This window comes from Suncus etruscus, chromosome 8 (assembly GCF_024139225.1).
Source record: "Suncus etruscus isolate mSunEtr1 chromosome 8, mSunEtr1.pri.cur, whole genome shotgun sequence".
In the NCBI taxonomy this organism is placed as follows: domain Eukaryota; kingdom Metazoa; phylum Chordata; class Mammalia; order Eulipotyphla; family Soricidae; genus Suncus; species Suncus etruscus.
This window is the reverse complement of record NC_064855.1, coordinates 65,225,089-65,245,078: the sequence shown is the minus strand read 5'-3', so window position 1 is coordinate 65,245,078 and position 19,990 is coordinate 65,225,089. Positions and strand designations below refer to the sequence as shown.

The window sequence follows — 19,990 nt, the reverse complement described above, 5'->3', positions numbered from 1 at the left end:
CACCATGAGAAAATAAATTTCTCTTGCATTAAACTGCTCTGCTGGGTGGGTTACTTTGTTTTGGCATCCCTGAGAAATGAATACAATTTGCATGAGAAATGCTCTGCACCCAGAGGAGGCTGGCAAACTTTCTATAAAAAGACAGAGAAATAGTCTATAGAATTAGTGGATTTTGTCATTACTGAACTCTGTGGTAGCAGGAAACAACTACAAATATATAAGTGAGCAGGCAAGGTGTGTATCTGAATAAGTCTTTAAAAAGGTAGACACCTTACAATAGGCTGTTTATCCTCTACGTCTACATGGTCCAGTGCATGACAGCTACTTGCAGGCATACCTGGAACACCACCTCTGCCATACATACCCATGCATATTCACCAGTGGGTGCTTGTCTTGGGTCTACTCCATACAAATTTTATTTCCTCTAGGAAGAAAGATCTCTAGGAGCATAGTATGATTAGGAAATGAGTTTGATGAAACTATAGGTTTGTTTATCAGTTGCAAGTAAATTCTTGTTTATTGTTTTGCCTTACTTCCATTCTAATGCTAGAAGCTTTAAAGTGTTATTTACATTATCTAAAATAATGATGTAAGGTGAGGGATGGCTCCATAGCAAAGGGTACCTGTCATATGAGGCCATACAGTAAATCTCTGGTATTGCCACATTATGTCCCACACAGTCCTGGCAGCTCTGCAAGCACAATCAAGCAATAGATATGCAAGTTCTGTAGAGAGAATTCAACTCCTTGAAAGCATAGTGTCCCCCAATCCTGTGCTATGAACACCACAGCCAGAATGTGCAAGATCACTACCAATCAGTAAGCCAGAACAGTGACTGACCTCAGCAAGCACCACAAGTAGGCCCCTGCCATCACAGCTACTGCCACAAAGGGGAGAGGAGAAAATAAATACCAACAAAAAATATTTAAAAAAAAACAATAAGACAGTAAAGTATAAGAAAGTCACCATGGTGAACAAGAAAACATTGTTCATTGGACGTTACAGCCATCTGAAGGCTGGCTTGGTCCCTCCTGCCCTGACATCAGGTTATTTACGTACTTTGCATTGTTGAGCTTCTCATCATCATTCAAGCTTTCTGTCTTCAGAAGATCATAGTTGATGGAACCAGGTTGAATGGCATCAATAAGATCCAGGACTGGCATACTTGTATTAATCTTTGGATCCTGCACAGAGATTAAGGCTTTGTTTATCAAGAGAAATAGGTGGTTCTTTCCTCTTCAGTATCAAACACAGGCAGTTTGGTCTTGATGCCTTTTATATGGAGTTTCAAGTCAAAGGTAGTTTCTGTCATCACAGAAACTTCCTGGGGCTCACTGAGGAGAGGAAGTGCATTATTTTCTACCCCCCACCCCAGAGAAGCCACTCTCAAAGGGAACATGGACAAAAGTTAGCAGAAGAAAAGCGGAGTGGCTGAAATACTGGAAATGATCTCACTCCTAGTGATATCAGGAAAGGGGTGATTAGGAAAAGAAGACTAAAGATACAAAGGGAGAGCTGCTTATTTTAGGGGGCATCCCAGAAGGGACAGTGGCAGTGATAGAGATGAGAGCACTATTGGACCACGCCTTGAGGATGTTCCTTTCTTGGAGACTTCGGAAATGAAAAAAAGTCTACAGAGCTTCGTGGATGATGACAAGCAATGGTAAAATGATGTTGGAAGCAACTAGAATTTGTTCAGGTGATATCAGTCTAGTACCACCATACACTTTAGGTTTATAAATCTAATTTTAATTTATAGTACATGAAAAGATTCTGAGATTGAGACAGATTTGAAAGTTTGAGACTGCACTAGTATATGAACCTAGGTGTCTACTATTGACTGATCATGGCTCATTCTTCTGTCTTTTTCTTGGTGGGGGGGGCAGCACCCTTGGCAGTACTCAGGGATAACTCCAAGTTTGGAGTTGAGATCCCTTCTGGCAGTACCTTCAGAGACCATGTGGTGCGCAGGATTGAACCTGGGCCTCTTACAGGCTAAACTTGCTCTTCAGCCCTCTGTGCTATTTCCCATTTACATCCTGGACTCATTCTTTGACATTTGCAAACAATTCATTTTGACACCTTGAAATGAGAATGTTTCTAAATTTCTAAAACTTATGTAAGACTGTATTGGTTCTCTCTCAGGGATCTACAAGTGTCCAGATATAGAGGCAACTATGCTATGCCAAGGCATAGTCAATCCAAACACCCTGAGATTAGAACTAGATCTAAGGCAGAAAATAGATGAAGAAGCCAAAAAGGCAAGTCCTTTGGCAGGGAAGCATAACCACTTAAAAAGTACAGTGGCTCGGGAGTCTAGCTGTATGGGGTTCGCAGGCCCCCCGCCATGCCAGAGGCCTTCTTAACCAGGCCTGGGGGTGGGGGTGCGGGACTTGGGTAACCCCAGCAACCCTCTACCGCCTTGCTCCAGATCTCCAGGGCTTCCCCGGGCCACATGCCTGTGCAAGCCGGTGAGTTGGGCCCCTTGGCGGTGCTTTCCCCCATTATCCATTCAGCTCCTTAGGGAGGGTCTGGGTGGGGCTCCCAACTTCTGGCCTCCCAGCTTCCTGACGCAGTCACTGGTTATCTCTTTCCAGTCTATATTTTCAAAATCGCAAGCGGGCACTAGCACAAGATACATTAATAGTACTCACTATCATTGAATTATGTTTTTATGTATGCAGAATATCCATTTTGTACTCTGCCCTTTTGCACACCACTACAAAAGATCATTTTTCTCTTAAACTTCCTAAACCCCTATCATCATTACTCCTCATTTACCCTTTTCAACTTAAGTACTGTAGATTCCTAAGTCAAAGACCAAAGTGGTGCCCTGGAGTCAACACCCACCCAGTTATTCCAAAAGGCATAAAAGGACACTTATGTCTTTTCAACATTTTATGGGTGTTTTCTTTGATGGCTATAACTTTTGCTGAATATTTTCTTATACAGTGACGATTCCCCCTCCCTTTTTTATCTTCTCTTTGTGAACTGCTCAATATGGAATTTGGTGTGAAAGAATCCCTCAGTTTAATGCTTATGTTTGAACCAAGTCATGGGCATTGTTAGACGTGCTCTTATGCCCCCATATACTCAGATAACATCACGTGGCTTTATTTCTTGTTTGCTTAGGCACACTAAAATGGGAAAATACTATACATACCAATAAGTTCTTATCTAATAGAGATGGGAACACACAAATCTTGTAGTGCAATGGGACCTTACACTCTGAACATAGACATAAAGACCTGGTACAGGCCTCAGAAGAATGGGCATTCTCGATTCACCCAATCTAGAGAAGACATCTACAAAACATCCAAGGTTGTCTATAACATCACCTGGAGGCAATACTCTACCATGGAAGACCCCACAGCTGCTCTGACATCGATCTACTCAAAAGAGACTTCCCTTAACACTGAGAAGACTTAACAAGAACAATGACCTGCTTACTGGACAGGGCTTGCTGTATTGCCCCTTAACTGTGAGGTGAAACTAGAGGATACTCCACACCAGCCTGACTTCAATGTAGGATGTGCAGATTCCAGGATCTTTAATACAGAAACATGATGCCAACAATAGGACTGCGTGAAAAATAAAACTGTATTGGCACTACAGACAATGACTTGGATTGAATAAACTAGTTTGCCTGGAGCCTAGAGTTGGTCTTATGCCAGGAAACTTCAGGGGTAGTGGTTTCCTTGTATTTAGACAAAGGCTATTCCTTTCTATGACCCCCATATTTTGGTGGGCCTATGCAAACAATATTTGCCACTCTAACACCGTTTTTACTGTGCCCTTTTGACTAACCCTTAAAAAAAAACCTCTTAAACTTTTGATGTTAACTTAAACTAATATGTATGTGCATGAATATATAAAAATACTATGCCTTCGGGGCTGGAGAGATAGCATGGAGGTAAGGCGTTTGCCTTTCATGCAGGAGGTCATCAGTTCGAATCCCGGCATCCCATATGGTCCCCCGTGCCTGCCAGGAGCAATTTCTGAGCATGGAGCCAGGAATAACCACAAAAAAAAAAATACTATGCCTTCAAAGTTAAGGAGTCAAATAAATCTCATGGCTTTAGGTTGCTTTGTGTACTGCTAATAAAAAATGTTATAATGTACTACAATCTGGGAACTTATGGACAAAATAATTGTACATGGGTTCTGCCCTTATTTTTAATGTTTTTTTTTGACTGTAAGTTCAACATTTAGGCGTCAGCAAGGGAATTTCTTATGAGAACTCTGTTTATGGATGATTGTTCTTTCACTGTAACTTTACCTTGTCCTCTTTGCATCATTGTTCTCATAATTAAAAATTAAAAATTAAAAAAAATACAGTGGCTTCATTTTTATTTACTCCTGAGTAACCCAGAAACTATTAACAAGTTAAATTCAATATATAATAAAAATCTAATTTTCCCTATTAACCTGAGTTCTATCTCCACAGAAATCTTGATGAAGAATTACAGGAAAGCAAATGGAGATGGATTTTTGTCTTCTTTCCTACTTCATGCTATGGTACCCATGACAGGCAGACCACAGCTAGCAACCATTGGCAGATGTATAGCAAAAAAAAAAAAAAAAAAAAAAAAACAAGGATTCTTTCCAAACAGGTTTTACTCTATAAGACTAGAAGACTAATTTGGCACTTCCCCTCTGCAGCCCTTTTAATTTAATTTTATAATGACTGAGTGAGAAAATTAGTCCAGGGTATCACAAAGAGCAAAAGAACTGTCAAACAATTCCAAGAGCAAGTCTTGGGGAGAACAGACTAGATGTTAATGTGTGACAGAATAGGCTTGAGTGGAAGAAGTTTTACAGGGTGACTGGCAGTAGCACTCTGCCTCACACCTCAGAATGCAGGTGAAAGAAGCCATACTCCCATTGAGAAACTAGTGCCTGCAGTTACCAGCTGCAACTACATGGGGGTATTCCTTGTGTTCTGTGTCCTCACTTATAAAAGAAAACAGAAAAGTAGGCTCTACTATCTCTGACAAGGCAATTGTACATGACACACAAGAGCTCTGTTCCAGATGAGGAGTACTCTTTAGTGGGACTTCCCTTCTCTTTTGTTCTGTACCTCTTTTCCAAAAGAGGTAAAATTTCCAAAAGAGGAAAAATTTGCTCATCCCTGTTACCAGCTTCAACTTAAACATTTGCTCTGATGTCCAGACTCAAAGCTGAACTGGAGGGGACAGGATGTGGTTGTAATGAGTTCATCAGGAATGGAGCTGCTGGTCTGGTTTAACCAAGATAGATGCCCTGCCCTCATGAAGGCAGAGAATTCATTTCTATGCATGAAGCATAGCATTGCTATAATGATGAACTGTTTCCCTGGTCCTGTTAATATAGTTCTGAAGGGGTCTCTCACCTCAATCCTGACTTTAAACAGAAAAATATTGTTAAGATAGCAAGACATTAGATATGAATTCAGTGTGCTAGTCTCTTGAGGAAGGCACCAACTAATGTATGAAACATGAGTTAAGAAATCTAATAAAATGCAATGTTATTACTCATAAAAATGGTATTTGAATTTGCCATATAGAAGATCATTTGCATCTCACTTTTATTATTATTATTATTATTATTATTGTCAGCATGTAACACAGTTTAACAATATCGCATTTTAGGTAAAAGAGATAGTATAGAAATTAGGGCTCTTGTATTAGATGAAGCTAGCCCTGGTTTGATCCTGGTACTACCTATGGTCCCCCAAAGATTGCCAGGGGTAGCCTATGAACACAGAGCCAGGGTAAGCCCTGATGAAAATAAATAAATAAATAAATAAATAAATAAATTGATGAAAATAATAATGATTGTGAAGAAAAATCAAAATAGGAAGGGGAAGATGACACTGAAGATAATTTTAAAATGGGGGTTAGAGCAGAGATAGTAACGAGAGCATAGAGCACAAATGGCCATAGGTAGAAGACTATGAATGAAGAAATTTACCTTGAAACTTGAGATGGAAGAACTTTTCCCTGCTTCCTTCAATGTTTCATTTACCCAATTGACAATAATGTCATCATTGACCTTCTGCCCAGATCCGATGTCTTCAAGCATATTCAGTGTGTACCTGAACAAAATTAAAAAACATTTGCTGAGGAAAAGTGCCTAAGGAACTTTAAGACTAGGTATTCAAGATAGGAATGCTTTCTTTCCAGGTACATCACAGAAGATAGTTCGGCACCACTTCATTTGAGGAAAAGAGAGTATCTAATAATATTAGCTTCTTTTAGAATAACTGACTATACAACTTGAAGGCTCTTAAGAGGAAAATAGAAATCTCTTCTAATCATGGGCCTTGCACAATGTAGGAAGACAAAGGAGAAGAGAAGCAAGATAAGAGGATTAAGAATGGGTGGGCCCTAACCGCTGTGCCTGCCGGGAGCTATTTCTGAGCAGACAGCCAGCAGTAACCCCTGAGCCGGGTGTGGCCCAAAAACTGAAAAAAGAAAAAAGAATGGGTCCATTTTTTCTTCCTTTCCTTTCTTTCTCTTTTTTTCTACCTGTTCTTGGCCTTTTAATACTCTATTAATTTTTTAAAATTAATTTTCAGCACCATGGTTTACACAATCGTTAATGGTAGTGTTTTATGCACATAACATCCCAGCACTACATCCATCCTCGAGTGTCCACTTCTCTCCACTATTGATTGCTAGTTTTCTTAAGGGAAAAAATGAGAAACAACTAAATTTTGGAAAAAAAGAAGCATAGCTAGCATAATAAAAAACACTGAAGAATTTCCTCCTAATATTATGTAAGTGGAAATATTAGAAATACATCAACTAAAGTTAATTTCTAGTCTTAGGATAAATTTGCTGAGAGGGCAGAAAATGTAGATGGCAGTGTTCTTCCATATCTGTAAGGCAGTGGATTGGATTTCCAGCATCAGGAAAAAAAAAATAACTTTGCAAGGGAGATGCATACTCTTATAGATATTATATTTATTTGGAGGAAGATTTCTGAGATGAAACCTCAAAGTCCTTAAAATTCCACTACGCAGAATTCCTCAAAGCCACTATTTCCCACTAAAAGTTAAAATTTTAGCATAGAAAGGCAAACTGTAGAGCAGGCTTTTTGGGTTCAAGCTTGCAGGAGGGTTGGTCACATTACCCTTGAAAGACCGTTAGGCTAAGGTTACAGAAGGCACCATTCATATTGAAACCCAACTCTTTTGCCATTGAATCTCACCTGGAAAGGCCTCCCTAAATGAGGTCACCCTCCACTTGGGTGCCCAGGAATTCACTTATATAATCTTGCATTGTGCGTCTTCTTCCAATTACCACGTCTATGGAAAAATACCAGTCTCCCATGAATTCCCACATAGCTTTCAAAGTTAATCTCTGATAGAAGCAATGCTTTGCCTCCTCCAAGTTTAAGTGCTTTCCCATCATTGTAGTTGGGAAAGAAAATGACTTTTTGCAAATTTTCTTTATCAAAAACAAAACTTTACCAAAATAAAATAAAAAAGTCTATTAATATAGCATCCTGGTCCTCTACTTTGTACTTTCCTAAATTCTTAAAAATCAATTGCTATTTTTCCTTCTGTCTCCCTTCCTCATAGAATAACTTTCTAAAGTGAGGTCATATCATTTAAAATAATTCTCCACTAATATTTTGGTGGTAAATACATTGTGATAACATGTATTTTAAAGAGATGTTTTTATATCCTTAAAACATAACTTGTCAACAATGTTACTGTAATAAAAAAATTTGTAAACTGGCTTTCCATGACCACCCAAAGAATACAGGCAAAACTTAGAACAATACTCAAAGTCTTCAACAACTTGATTCTAGCATCTATTTGTAAGTTATCTCTGATGTTTTCTTCCCTACTACCTTCAAGACCTTATTTCAATGGTGCTTAAGATGTACATATTCATATCTAAACTACCCAGAATTGCAGGAGGGAGTCAGGTAGGGGGTCCTTACCAGTACTTTTCAGGGAGTCATAATACCAAGAAATATTTGGAGACATAAAACCACAAATGTTCTGAGTGACTAGATATATTCTGGAAGGAGTTAACCAACTCAGGACAAAGGCCAGAGTTTGTCCTAAAAAAATTTACAGGCAAAAAAAATTAATGTATTGATGAGGCCGGAGCAAAAGTACAGTGGTAGGGCATTTGCCTTGCATGAAGCCAACCATGGGACGGATCCCATTTCGATTCCCGGCCATCCCATATGATCCCCTGAGCATGCCAGGAGCGAATTTTGAGTGTAGAGCCAAGAGTTGGGTGAGTCAAAAACCAAAAATAAAATAAATGTTCTTTTCTTTTCTTTTCTTTTCTTTTTTTGGTTTTTGGGCCACACCCGGTAACGTTTAGGGGTTAATCCTGGCTATGCGCTCAGAAGTCGCTCCTGGCTTGGGACCATATGGGACACCGTGAGATCAAACCACAGTCTGTCCTAGGCTAGCGAAGGCAAGGCAGGCACCTTACCTCTAGCGCCACCATGCTGGCCCCAAATGTTCTTTTCTTTATCTTTGAGTCTGCCTCTCTCAAACCACTTTCTCACTAGGAATGGTATATTCTTAAAACATTTCCACTTCACTGTTTTTTCTTGAAATTTCTTTCTGCTACAATAGATAAAGGTCCTAGATTTCTAGTGGAGGTTGGGACTGACTTCTATTCTTGAAAAGAGAATTCTCTTATCTCACTCTGAGAACTGCAGTTTCCAAAAGTCCAGTTGGCATTTATCAGCTCCCAGTCCATGCAGATCAGTGGTCTCAGGTACAGCTTGACAGCTGCCTTACAATAACTGACAGGACTTTTGAGTTCACACTGTATAAGTGTTCATGCAGGCTTTACCAGATCTGAATTCCTCAGGCACATATCCCACTGCTAAAGAAAAACCATCAACAACCTCTCCTGCATTTTCCTGGCTCTCACCTCCCCAATTCCACTGTGCCCAGCCCAGCATGGCCTTCCACTCTAGCAAATTTCTAATCACTGAAGACAATTCCCAGCAAAAACATCATTTCTCAACCCATGCCCTGTAGTAATCATCATTGTTAACTTGTTTTCAATTTATTTCCCAGCACTTTGAAAAGAGCTGATGTATGTGCATGTCTGTTTGCCCAGATGTCCCTTTGGACAGAAAACATCTGCCCTGTTCATCATTGTATTTTTAGGCATTAGATGAGTGCTTGGTACAATCTGGGCTTCTTCTAGTAAATGAAAATGTACAGTGGTATGTAAAATAATGTAATGACTTTTTTCCTCAGTATGGAGAAAGTAATGATGAGAAATATTTAGCCTGAGCTCAGAAATGGACCAAAATACTAAGATATAATGAGAATAAAAGATGAAGTACCAGCTAGAATATTCAAAATATCCTAAGTTTAAAAAAGGGTTCTAGTTTTGATCTATTTATAAAGATGGTGTTTGGCATTTATTTTCTTATTTTTTGGTAATTAATTTGTATATTAAATTATTATAATTTATCATAACATTTAAAAAGTTTCATACTCATAGATCTTTACAGTAGAATTATTTATAATTTCATAAATTCAAAAAATCCAAAGTGGTCAACACTTAGAAATGGCTGTGCCCCCCAAACCAAAACCAAATAAGACAAATTTCTTTTGTTTTGGTTTTTGGGACATATCTTGTGGTACTCTGGGTTACATCTGGCTTTGCACTCAGGAATTACTCCTGGTTGTGCTTATGTATATGAAACTATATGGTTGCAGAGATGGAACCCAAGTCAGCTGCAGGCAAAGCAAATGTCCTACTCTGTGGTATTGCTGTAGGCCACAAAACAAATTCTAATCATGTGTTTACACTATAATGTTAACTGAAAAGACAGCAGAAAAAACTTGTATGTATTTGGTGATTACATTGTGTTAAAAAATTCATGAATAGAAAAATAAATGGAAAGACATCTCTGATCTGATATATAAACCTGTATATGACTCTCTATATAAGAATCTCTAATGTATATATTTTGTCTCATAAGCTCATAAAAATTATGTTAGCAGTTGATTTTTCCATCAGGTTGTGATAAATGACACATTTATACATAACTGAATGAAGCAAATTAGGTTAATCTTGCAACTCCAGCAGTTTCAGGACTGAATTTTCAGTTTCCTTTCTCAAGTGTTAGCCTGCTTAGCTGACACTCAAGTGGACAGAGAAGAAATGCTTTTGACTCAGTGCTGGAACTAGAAAAGGAAATAGTACAGAGCTGATGTTCAACTTTTGTATGAAAATTCTATCTGTGTTGTCCAGAGAGATAACTCAAAGGGCTGAGCACATGACTTGCATGCAGGGGGTGTAGGCCCAATCCTTGTCACCATAAGGACCCCTGAGCATCACAGGGAGCACTGAGCCAGAAGTAGCTCTGAGCCCTGCCAGATAAGACACTCAAACAAAAGTGTCACAAAGAAATTGTGTACAGAGGAACATGCTAGTTTTTCCCTAAACTTAAAATATGGTAATGATTCACGGTGATAATGGTTGATTTCATGTGCACAATGATGTAGAAAATCATGAAAGCAGTCTATGTCCTCTGAGACCCATAAACAGCCCTGCCTGGTGGCAGTAAGTTCACAGAACAAATGCTAATTTTCTCCCACATAAAGGGAGATACAAAGGTTGAACTGGAATCAGATGCTCTCAAGTGAGCACAGGAATAGAAACGAAAGGAAGGACAGAATTAGGCTGGTGCCTTCTCTTTAGACAGTACACTAAGCACTCAGTGTAGATTCAGAATTTCTCTTTATGAGATCATCACTCTATACCAGTGACTCCCAAACTTATTTAGTCTACTGCCGTTCCTTCAGAGAAAAAAAGTCATGTGGAACATTTTTTTCCCTGAAAATGTAAAGGAATAAATTGAAATGGCCCCCTCAACTATGCTACACCTGCACCTATCACCCCCACTCTCAATTATGCTTGTGTTCCCAAGGGTTGGGTGACATTGCCCAATTTGGGAAATATTTCTTTGTACCACCTAATGTTTGGAGGTCACTGTGCTATTATCTGTGAAACCCTCCAATTTGGTGTTTGCAAACAGTGCTGTGTTCCGCTGGAAAGAACTGGCAGCTTGAGCCAAGCCCTAGCCAGCCTCTCATTCAGCATGAGGATGGTTAGGTAGGATTTGCAGTGAAGAATGGGGTATGATTATTACTTGTTGGCTTTCCTGCCTTCCAATGCTTGTTTGATTTATTTAACATTTGATCCAGAGGGACAAAGCCCAGGTGTGTGTGTGTGTGTGTGTGTGTGTGTGTGTGTGTGTGTGTGTGTGTGTGTGTGTATTATGTTTTCAAAGATCTATCCCAAATAAGAGCAGTTAGCTGTTTAATTTGAAAGAATTTTCACATATGCCTGATTCCAACTCTTTGTTTCTTGGTTGAAGCCTATCATTGCTTTGTGACAGCCACTAACTTATGCAGGCATGTCTCCAAAAGTGGACAATACTATTTGCCAGCTTTCTAATCTGAGGATGATTTCCAGGCTACTGAAGAGAATAGGGAGGTTTTAAGCACTCAGCTCTCATTTGTTCTGCTTGGGAAAATGACATGCCATTTATTATCCAGATAAATGACCAAATTAGCAATCCAATGAAATAAATTTCAGCAAGGACCAGCACTAAATTTAATAGATCTGTTAATGTGAAACACACGGGGTGGGGGTGGGGGAATTTCTCTTGGTAGTATTTACATAATTATCAGTCATTATAACTCCTTTGATGGCAATGTATTTCTCTGTCCACTGCTTATATAGTCAATTTCAGGACGGTAAACACTAGTAAGAAATATATAAATTCAGCAAAGTGGAGGAAGCAGAAATAGACTAAACATTATATATTAGCGATAAGTATAACAGTGAACCACATTTGGTAAAACTTCCAGAACCTTAAAAAGGTGATTTTCTTAGGCTGTAGCAATAGTAAGGCAGGTTGGTTGCTTATCTCACATGTGACCAATCTGGGTTTTATCCCCAGTATTTCATAGCACCTTTAGGAGTAAATTCCTGGGAACAGACCTAGGAATAACTCATGAGTATCACCGGATGTGGCCCCACTACAAAACAAAATGTGAACTTCAGGTATTGGGGAGAGAGATCAATGGGCTCGAGAGAAGACTTTGCATGCAAGACCCTGGGTTGGATTTCCAACACCTCCTGGATCCCTGAGCACTGTTAGCAGTAACACAAAGCACTGAGTTGGGAGTAGCCCCACGTCTTGCTAGACAAATGACAAAATAACAAAAATGTCATTTTCAGATATTATAAAATTCAAAACTGAATTGAATTGGCCTGAGGGTTACATTTTTTTGCTGTTTGCTATTAAAGCAGAAAGTATCAAAAATTATTTCATACTGAGATCCATGAGTCAATTTAACAGCTTTTATTTTTAAAGCAATCATTACCCAAAACCGGTTGTTATGAATTAAAAAACTGAGGATTGTGGCTCAGTGGTAGAAGCACGTTTCACCTATATGAGGCCCTTGATTTAATTCCTGGAGGCACAAAAAATACATAAAGTAAAATCATATGTTGAAATAATAGAAGCTATTTCAGAAACTGTTTCTGAAAATATAATGGGAAGATGAACCCTGGTTCAGTGCTGGACTGGACACAGGGAAGTTTAAAAGAAAAAAAAGATAGATAAAAGATAGATGGATATAAAAAGATATAGATAGATATATAAAAAGATATATAAAGATATATTTATATATTTATTTTATATATAAAGATATACAAAAAGATATATAAAAAGATATATAGATAGATATATAAAAATAGATATAAAAAGATAGATAAAAAAGATAGACAAAAGAAGATAAAACTGAAGTTTCTAAATTCTTGAGTTTTATGTGCAAAGGAGACTTATGACCAGTTCTTTTAATCATTAAAATAATCTCACTTTAGGTTTGGTAATGAAGTGCAGGGTTCAGTTAAAAAAACAACTGCAGCAATGAACTGTAGTGAAATCTATCATGATTGCTTCTGAATATTTGACACCACTTGAAAATGTTGACAATTGCTTCATTCTGAACCTGAACACCCACAATGTCCTGGGAACAAAACCAAAAAGCCTCAGGATACAGAGAACTTCATATTTTCCAGGTTAGACAGAATATAATGTGATTTGGGATTTCTAAGTCTCCCTTTTAGCTAGAAAATCTAATTCAGCTATACCAACATAAGCTCTATTTTCTGCATAGTCATACATATTGGTATGGGGGAAGCATTAAAAGTTAAGCTATTTTATGTGATAGATTTGCTACCTAAAATTCTTCTCAGGTTCTTGCCTTTATACCAAAAATTGCTCTTATCATTTAGTTTCTATTTACACAGGTTTAATTAATATTTCCATGTAGCTTTCCATTAAGCCATTATTATATTTGACTCTTTATAAAGAGTCTCTACAATTATATCTTTAAAAAAACTAGCAGGAAGCCAGAGAGATAGTAGAGTGGGTAAGGCAAATGACCAACTATAGTTTGATCCCTTGTACCACATATGATCCCTTAATAAGCTCCTCCAGGAGTGAGACACAGAACAAACCCTGAAAACTTCCAGGTATGGCTCCAAAGTGAAAAAAATAAAAGGAAAAAAAAAAGAATGAGCAGGGATCAGAGAGATAGAATAAAGATTGCCTAGTGTGTGGCTGTGGCCCAAACCTGGTTTGAATCTCAGTATCACATATGGCTTCCCTAAGCACCTTGAGGGGTAAAAAAAAAAAGTCCAAAGAACATTTTACAACTTAGTTAAATAGGGCCCAGAGAGATAGCACAGCAGCGGCATTTGCCTTGCAAGCAGCTGATCCAGGACCAAAGGTGATTGGTTCGAATCCCGGTGTCCCATACAGATTGGTATTGAACTCTGTAGAAATTTCATCTGTTGTTTTTCCTATAACTGTAATCCTTTGAAGTTATATTTGATACTACACTTCTTTTGACTATCGTAATTAATGTTTTTCTATTTTAGTTTTTAATATTAGGAATTGATGTTGTATTACATTAAGGTTTTGCTTTCTTGACTTTAGGTTTGTGAGTTAGATATTATTGTCTATAATTTCCTAAATGATATTTTTGTCTGTTCTCAGGGTTTTTTGCATGGGCGCATCATAGGCAAAATACTAGGTTTATAGAAGGTCCCATCCATTTTGGATGGGCCCTCAAGTTGTTTATTTACACAGGGAGGGTCTCTACCTTAAACATTTTGTTTTGGTTTGTGACTTAAGCTCCCATCTATAAATAGTCGACATCAATTTCAGACATCTTATGGACTTCAGATTGGATTAAGAACTTGGACTAAGTTCAGATACCTATTGATCATCATTGCAGTGGCTCCCCACTGTGCAGAGAGTGTATGTGCCTCTTCTTCCGAAATAAAGGCCTAGTTCAATGCCCTCAAAGATGGGCTTTCTGGTCTACCTGAACTTGAATGAAAATGGAGCTGGAGAGATAGCATGGAGGTGAGGCGTTTTCCTTTCATGCAGAAGGTCATTGGTTCAAATGCCGGTATCTGCCAGGAGCGATTTCTGAACGTGGAGTCAGGAGTAACTCCTGAGCAGACTGCCTGCCAGTGCCTGCCAGGAGCTATTTCTGAGCAGACAGCCAGGAGTAACCCCTGAGCAACGCCGGGTGTGGCCCAAAAACAAAAACAAAAACAAAACAAAACAAAAAAACAACTTAGTTAAACATTGAAAGATGGATAAAAGGTATGGCATGCCAACACTAATCAAGGAGAATTGAAATGAAATAGCTAGATTAACCTCAGGAAAAGTAGATTTCAGAGAGAAGAACATTGCCAGCATAGTCACTCAATAATAAAAAATAAAAGGTGAGTCAATAAATGGACACATATAAATACTGATGAACCTAAAGTTAAGCATACCTGAAACAAAAGTAATTGTCTGAATGCATAGGGAATATCCAGAAAATAAAATTCTTTACCTAGACTATAGTTTCACTGGAATAGATCACATTCATGAACATATGTTTTAACATTTATTTTCTAGGTAAGTAGTATACCAATACAAATTGATTCCTGAGTTACATTACCTTCTCATTAACTGCCAAAGCAAGGCCAAGGTTAGAGTGTGGTTTCCTTCATTGAGATCTTGTCCACCAATTCCAACCAGGGAAAACTTAGCTTGATTCTTTCCCAACTCAACTGCATAGTTACAATTCTCAAGCTGTTAATACACAGGAATGAAAGCAATATAATATCATCATAATACCGCCTTGATGTTGAGAAATATCAGGTAATAAAAATAAAGATACAGGACTGGGAGATGTCTCCAAGGATTGGAGTGCATGCTTTGTATTTAGACACCCTGGATTTGATGCCTACTACCACCTGAGTCCCCAGTACTGCTAGATGAGGCCCCAAAAACCAATGCAATAATGTTACAAAGTGAAACACAGTCAGAATGCTCTCTCAAATTTCATCTGATCTGACAATTCCAAATTAGCTTACTTATATATTACATAACTTCTAAATTAGCCAGTAATTTTTTCTCTTTTTAAATAAAACTTTTTATTTTATCAAACCCCCAATCAAAATGCATAGGTATTCTAAATGCAGAACCAGAATGAGTAGTAATGACACTATTAATATAGCATACTACAGAAATAACCATGCTAGGATACTAGTCCATAATATAGCCAAATAGCTGCATTTATGAAAACTGACATGGAAAATCGGGATTCTTCATCCTATATGCTCACAGTAGACTGACAAACGGAACAGATATTCCTATGGCTATATAAGAATCATTCAAGAGTCACAGAAACAAGACATGGTGAGACATATTTGTGCTGTTTTCATAACACCATATGTTCCCCTGCTGTGCTGACAGGAAAAAGACTTATTTGTTCAAGTCGACCACTGGTACAAAGCTCTACTCTTGAGAAAATAAAAATGAGAATCCTGCTGGGGGTCGGGGAAGATGGGGGGTAACCCTGCAGCTCCACTTGCTCTAATGATCTTAATTAGAATTTTTATATCATAATGCCTGAAGATACCCAACATGGAACTATAAATAATCAATTGAAATAATGACTCATTTTAATAAAACTGTTTACACTTCCATCTCCTGTACTATAATTTAATCCCCTGTATGCAAATAATTTATCTAATTTTGGCTCCCTGCTAAGTGTTCACCGGGTGAAAGCAGACTGCTGTTTGCACCGGCTTACTGAAACAGCAAAAGAGTTATTGTTTACCTTCTTCATATTGCCCCCCAGTTTGGGGTAGGGTGGTTTGTTTACTCTGTTCCAATCAACTGGGACTTTAATCTTCTCATAGAGCTGGAAGATGATCGAGGCATCAGATAAATCACTGCATAGAAAATGACAGAAAAAGATTTTCAGAAAGCTGACGTGAATAGTGTCTAGGGTGGGCCAGATATGTCCTTGCATACTAAATTAAGAAAATTCACACCCATCTGGTAATACTGTTGAGTTTCAGATGAAGAAACTGACCCAGACAGTTTGGTGGAACTAAAGATCTTGCTTTTCCTGCATACCCAAAGTGTGAATGCTATTTTGGCCCAACAGGCAAAGAACTCTGGCTCAGAACTACCTAACACAGTACTCCTTTTGTGTGCAGGTGGAATCATCATCAGCTTATAGATGCAATAGATCTATTTTTTACTGAAGTTAGGGTTTCGTGCTGAGCACACAGCAAGGCAGGTAGAGGGAAGTGGGTTTCTTGGATGAATATCCAGCATCTGCAGCTGTCTGTCACTTTCCTCTTCTCACATGTTGAGAGAGGACTGAAAACAGCAAGTTTGATATCTCGGGGGCTCTTTCAGGGTCTCACACTAAGGATAAGTCACCAAATATTATTACCTGTACAAATGATTGACCCGAGGATTAACTCCCAAGGAATTCATCCAGTTCCTAAATGTCCGCTCTTCTCTTGTCTCACCTAAATCAATAAAGACTAGTTATTTTTCATTCTTCTAGAAAATCTTCCCCTATTTATCAGCAAAATTTGATGTAAAAGGCTGTAACAAAAACTTGAGACTTATTGGATATGTCGAATGTTGCTATTCTCTGTTCACTCATTTCTCCCTGCCCCATTTCAATTCAGCAGATATTTCTATAGCTTTTATCAGTCATGTACAGAATCCTGGGTCTCAGAGGTATATATTTTTTCTGACTTTTAGGCTTTAACTGGAAAGGGAAGATACAACTTCTGTAGAGAGAGACGGGAGAGAGTACTAACTTTGGAGGGCATGGAATTTCACATGGAGTTTCGCTTTATAGGGCTAGTAAAATCTGCATAATGAAAGGAAAGAAAAAGACTGGAGGATAGTAAGACCTAGAAGTTGGAGTAGCACAATTCCAAACACACATAGATAATGCCCACCATTGGGAACTGACCTTCACAGAATCTATATTAGACAAAGCATAGAAATAAGGTGGTTTAGTGACAAATCTGTATCAAGAGAGCTCCGAAGAAGAGGTAGTGGATTTCAGTGACTACAATAAAAAAATGTCAGTCATTACATTTTTTTTATTACTACAATAAATTTTTGAGCAAGGCAGAGACACAATGAAAGATGTACTGTGTCATGCCTGACAGCAGTGTGCGGCATTACTGGAAGGAAAGATGAATTTAAATCAAACATTCAGGGGAGTGAGCATATGACAACAGCACATGGGTATGTTTGAGTGTTATGGAGAAATGGTGAATGGAGGTGAATGAAGAAATGGGACCCTGAGAGCCACTGAAATAGTTGGTATGTGATTTAATAAGCATTTAGAAGGGCAGAAAGGAAAGGAATTAACATTCTAAAATCCATTCTTCAGGAGAAATTATTAGTATTTTATGAATCAATAGATTTAGGGGTGAAAGAGAAGATAGCAAAGCAGAATCCAGGTCTTTAGTTTTGGTGACAAGAAAAAATTCATTAGTATAATTAATGGAAATGGAGGATTTCTAATGTGGGTGGATGGGATGGAGTTAAAGGGAGGTACAGCAGGAAGGCAAGAGAGGGTGGAGAAATGGTCAATTTTGTTTTGCATATGTTCAGTTAAAAGTGATAGCAAAGGGCCTAAAGAGAGATGCTGTAAAGATAGCTGAAAATGGGTGATTAGGGGCCTTGATAAATATACTTCGTAGTCAGTAAAGTGCACATGACCATAATTTATCAAACAACACAAGTGCACTGGAACAAGAATTGATTCTGCATTTCCAGTGAGAATAAAGTTACACAGGAAAAAAATAGCCAAGATTGTAAATCTTGAAGACATTGCTGTGGTAGTGTTTGTTTAAAATTAGCTTTGCACTGAATTTTCAGTCTCAATATTAAATCAATTCATGATGGGGGTACATAGAAAACATCACTGATAAGTTTAATTGTTAGAAATGAACTATAAATACACATGTTATGTTTGAATTTAGGACATAAACCTTCCAACTATAATTGCTAGAGATTCTACAATAAGAGTCAGTGTTCCTAGAATCCAAAGTAAAGGAAAAATAAAGCAAGAACTTTAGTACACACCTCTTAGCAGAAGTTAAATATAATTTTTAAATGCTGAATGACTGTAATTTCTTGCCCTAGGAATTAACACTCAGTCCATTTAGTTCATAAATTAGGTTTTTGTAATCTAGATTTATTTCATTCAATAATTAAATGCACTGTCTTCTCTAAAACATTTAATTCTGATAATGGATGAAGTCTATGTATAATGAATGTGATATAATGGTATTTGATTATTCTGCTTGGTTGTAATTGACTTGATTAATCTATTTTTTTCTCTTGGTTGCATTCTAGAAAATTGATGACCTGTTTGAAAATCTTTCTCTAATGTGTAAAGGGTTGATATTTGCTTAGGTGGTGATTCTGAACTGCCTTTGAAATAGGATGGTGGACGCATCCCCAAACTTTAAGCAACTGATTTCCAGCACCTTCGATAGCTCCCCAGTCGATGTCTTGGTTCTCTGGTTTGTGCAGGGCAGGATATTTGTTAAAGAGGTTGGCAATGAAAGCCAAGTTCAACTTGGGATTCCCACGGACAACATCTGTGGCTGTGACAAACTGCCGGCAGCCCAGCCTCTCTGCTTGCTGCAGCATACATTCTGCCCTCTGGATGTCATCCTTCTCCTGAAATAAAAAATAATTTCCAGATGCTGGAGCACAGTTCTAGAGTACAAAGTAGGAATGTGCCACAGGAAAAAGAAACAAGATCTTACAGAAACCCTTATGTTTATCCTCAGATACACACTAATATAATAAAAGTATATTAGTGCTTACTACTGAAACTACATCAGAAAACGTTAAAAGGAGCCTCAGAGATGAGATAAGCCAGTGCTGCTTGTCCTGCTTTGAAAACTCAAGAAATTCTGCAGACTTAGCATTTAAATTGATCTTATATGCTCTCAATGATAAAGCTGACTTTTCAAAACTATTTTGTAGGACAGACTTAATGATATTTTTTGTCTGTAGAACATTCTGATGTTAAGTCACAAATTGTACCATTATATTTAGTTCATCTGTCAGTAAGACGGGAAGGGAAGGGAAGGGAAGGGAAGGGAAGGGAAGGGAAGGGAAGGGAAGGGAAGGGAAGGGAAGGGAAGGGAAGGGAAGGGAAGGGAAGGGAAGGGAAGGGAAGGGAAGGGGAAGGGAAGGGAAGGGGAAGGGAAGGGAAGGGAAGGGGAAGGGAAGGGAAGGGAAAGGGAAGGGAAGGGAAGGGGAAAGGAAGGGGAAGGGAAGGGGAAGGGAAGGGAAAGGGAAGGGAAGGGGAAGGGAAAGGGAAAGGAAAGGGAAGGGAAGGGAAAGGGAAAGGGAAGGGAAAGGGAAAGGGAAAGGAAAGGGAAAGGAGAAGGGAAGGGAAAGGGAAAGGGAAGGGAAGGGGAGGGGAAGGGAAAGGGAAGGGAAGGGGAGGGGAAGGAGAAGGGAAGGGGAAGGGAAGGGAAGGGAAGGGAAGGGAAGGGAAAGGGAAAGGAAAGGGAAAGGAGAAGGGAAGGGAAAGGGAAAGGGAAAGGGAAGGGAAGGGGAGGGGAAGGGAAAG

At 38.5% G+C, this 19,990-nt stretch overlaps 1 protein-coding gene across 1 annotated transcript in view; it reads right to left on the bottom strand.

The window, feature by feature from the left end:
- The window catches only part of LCP1 (lymphocyte cytosolic protein 1), a 42,241-nt gene that overhangs the window by 2,966 nt on the left and 19,285 nt on the right, over positions 1 to 19,990 (bottom strand). The window contains 6 exon segments of the mRNA XM_049778897.1: positions 1,060 to 1,184; positions 5,953 to 6,076; positions 15,023 to 15,156; positions 16,190 to 16,304; positions 16,817 to 16,895; positions 18,888 to 19,083. Coding sequence (XP_049634854.1) covers positions 1,060 to 1,184; positions 5,953 to 6,076; positions 15,023 to 15,156; positions 16,190 to 16,304; positions 16,817 to 16,895; positions 18,888 to 19,083 — 773 coding nt within the window.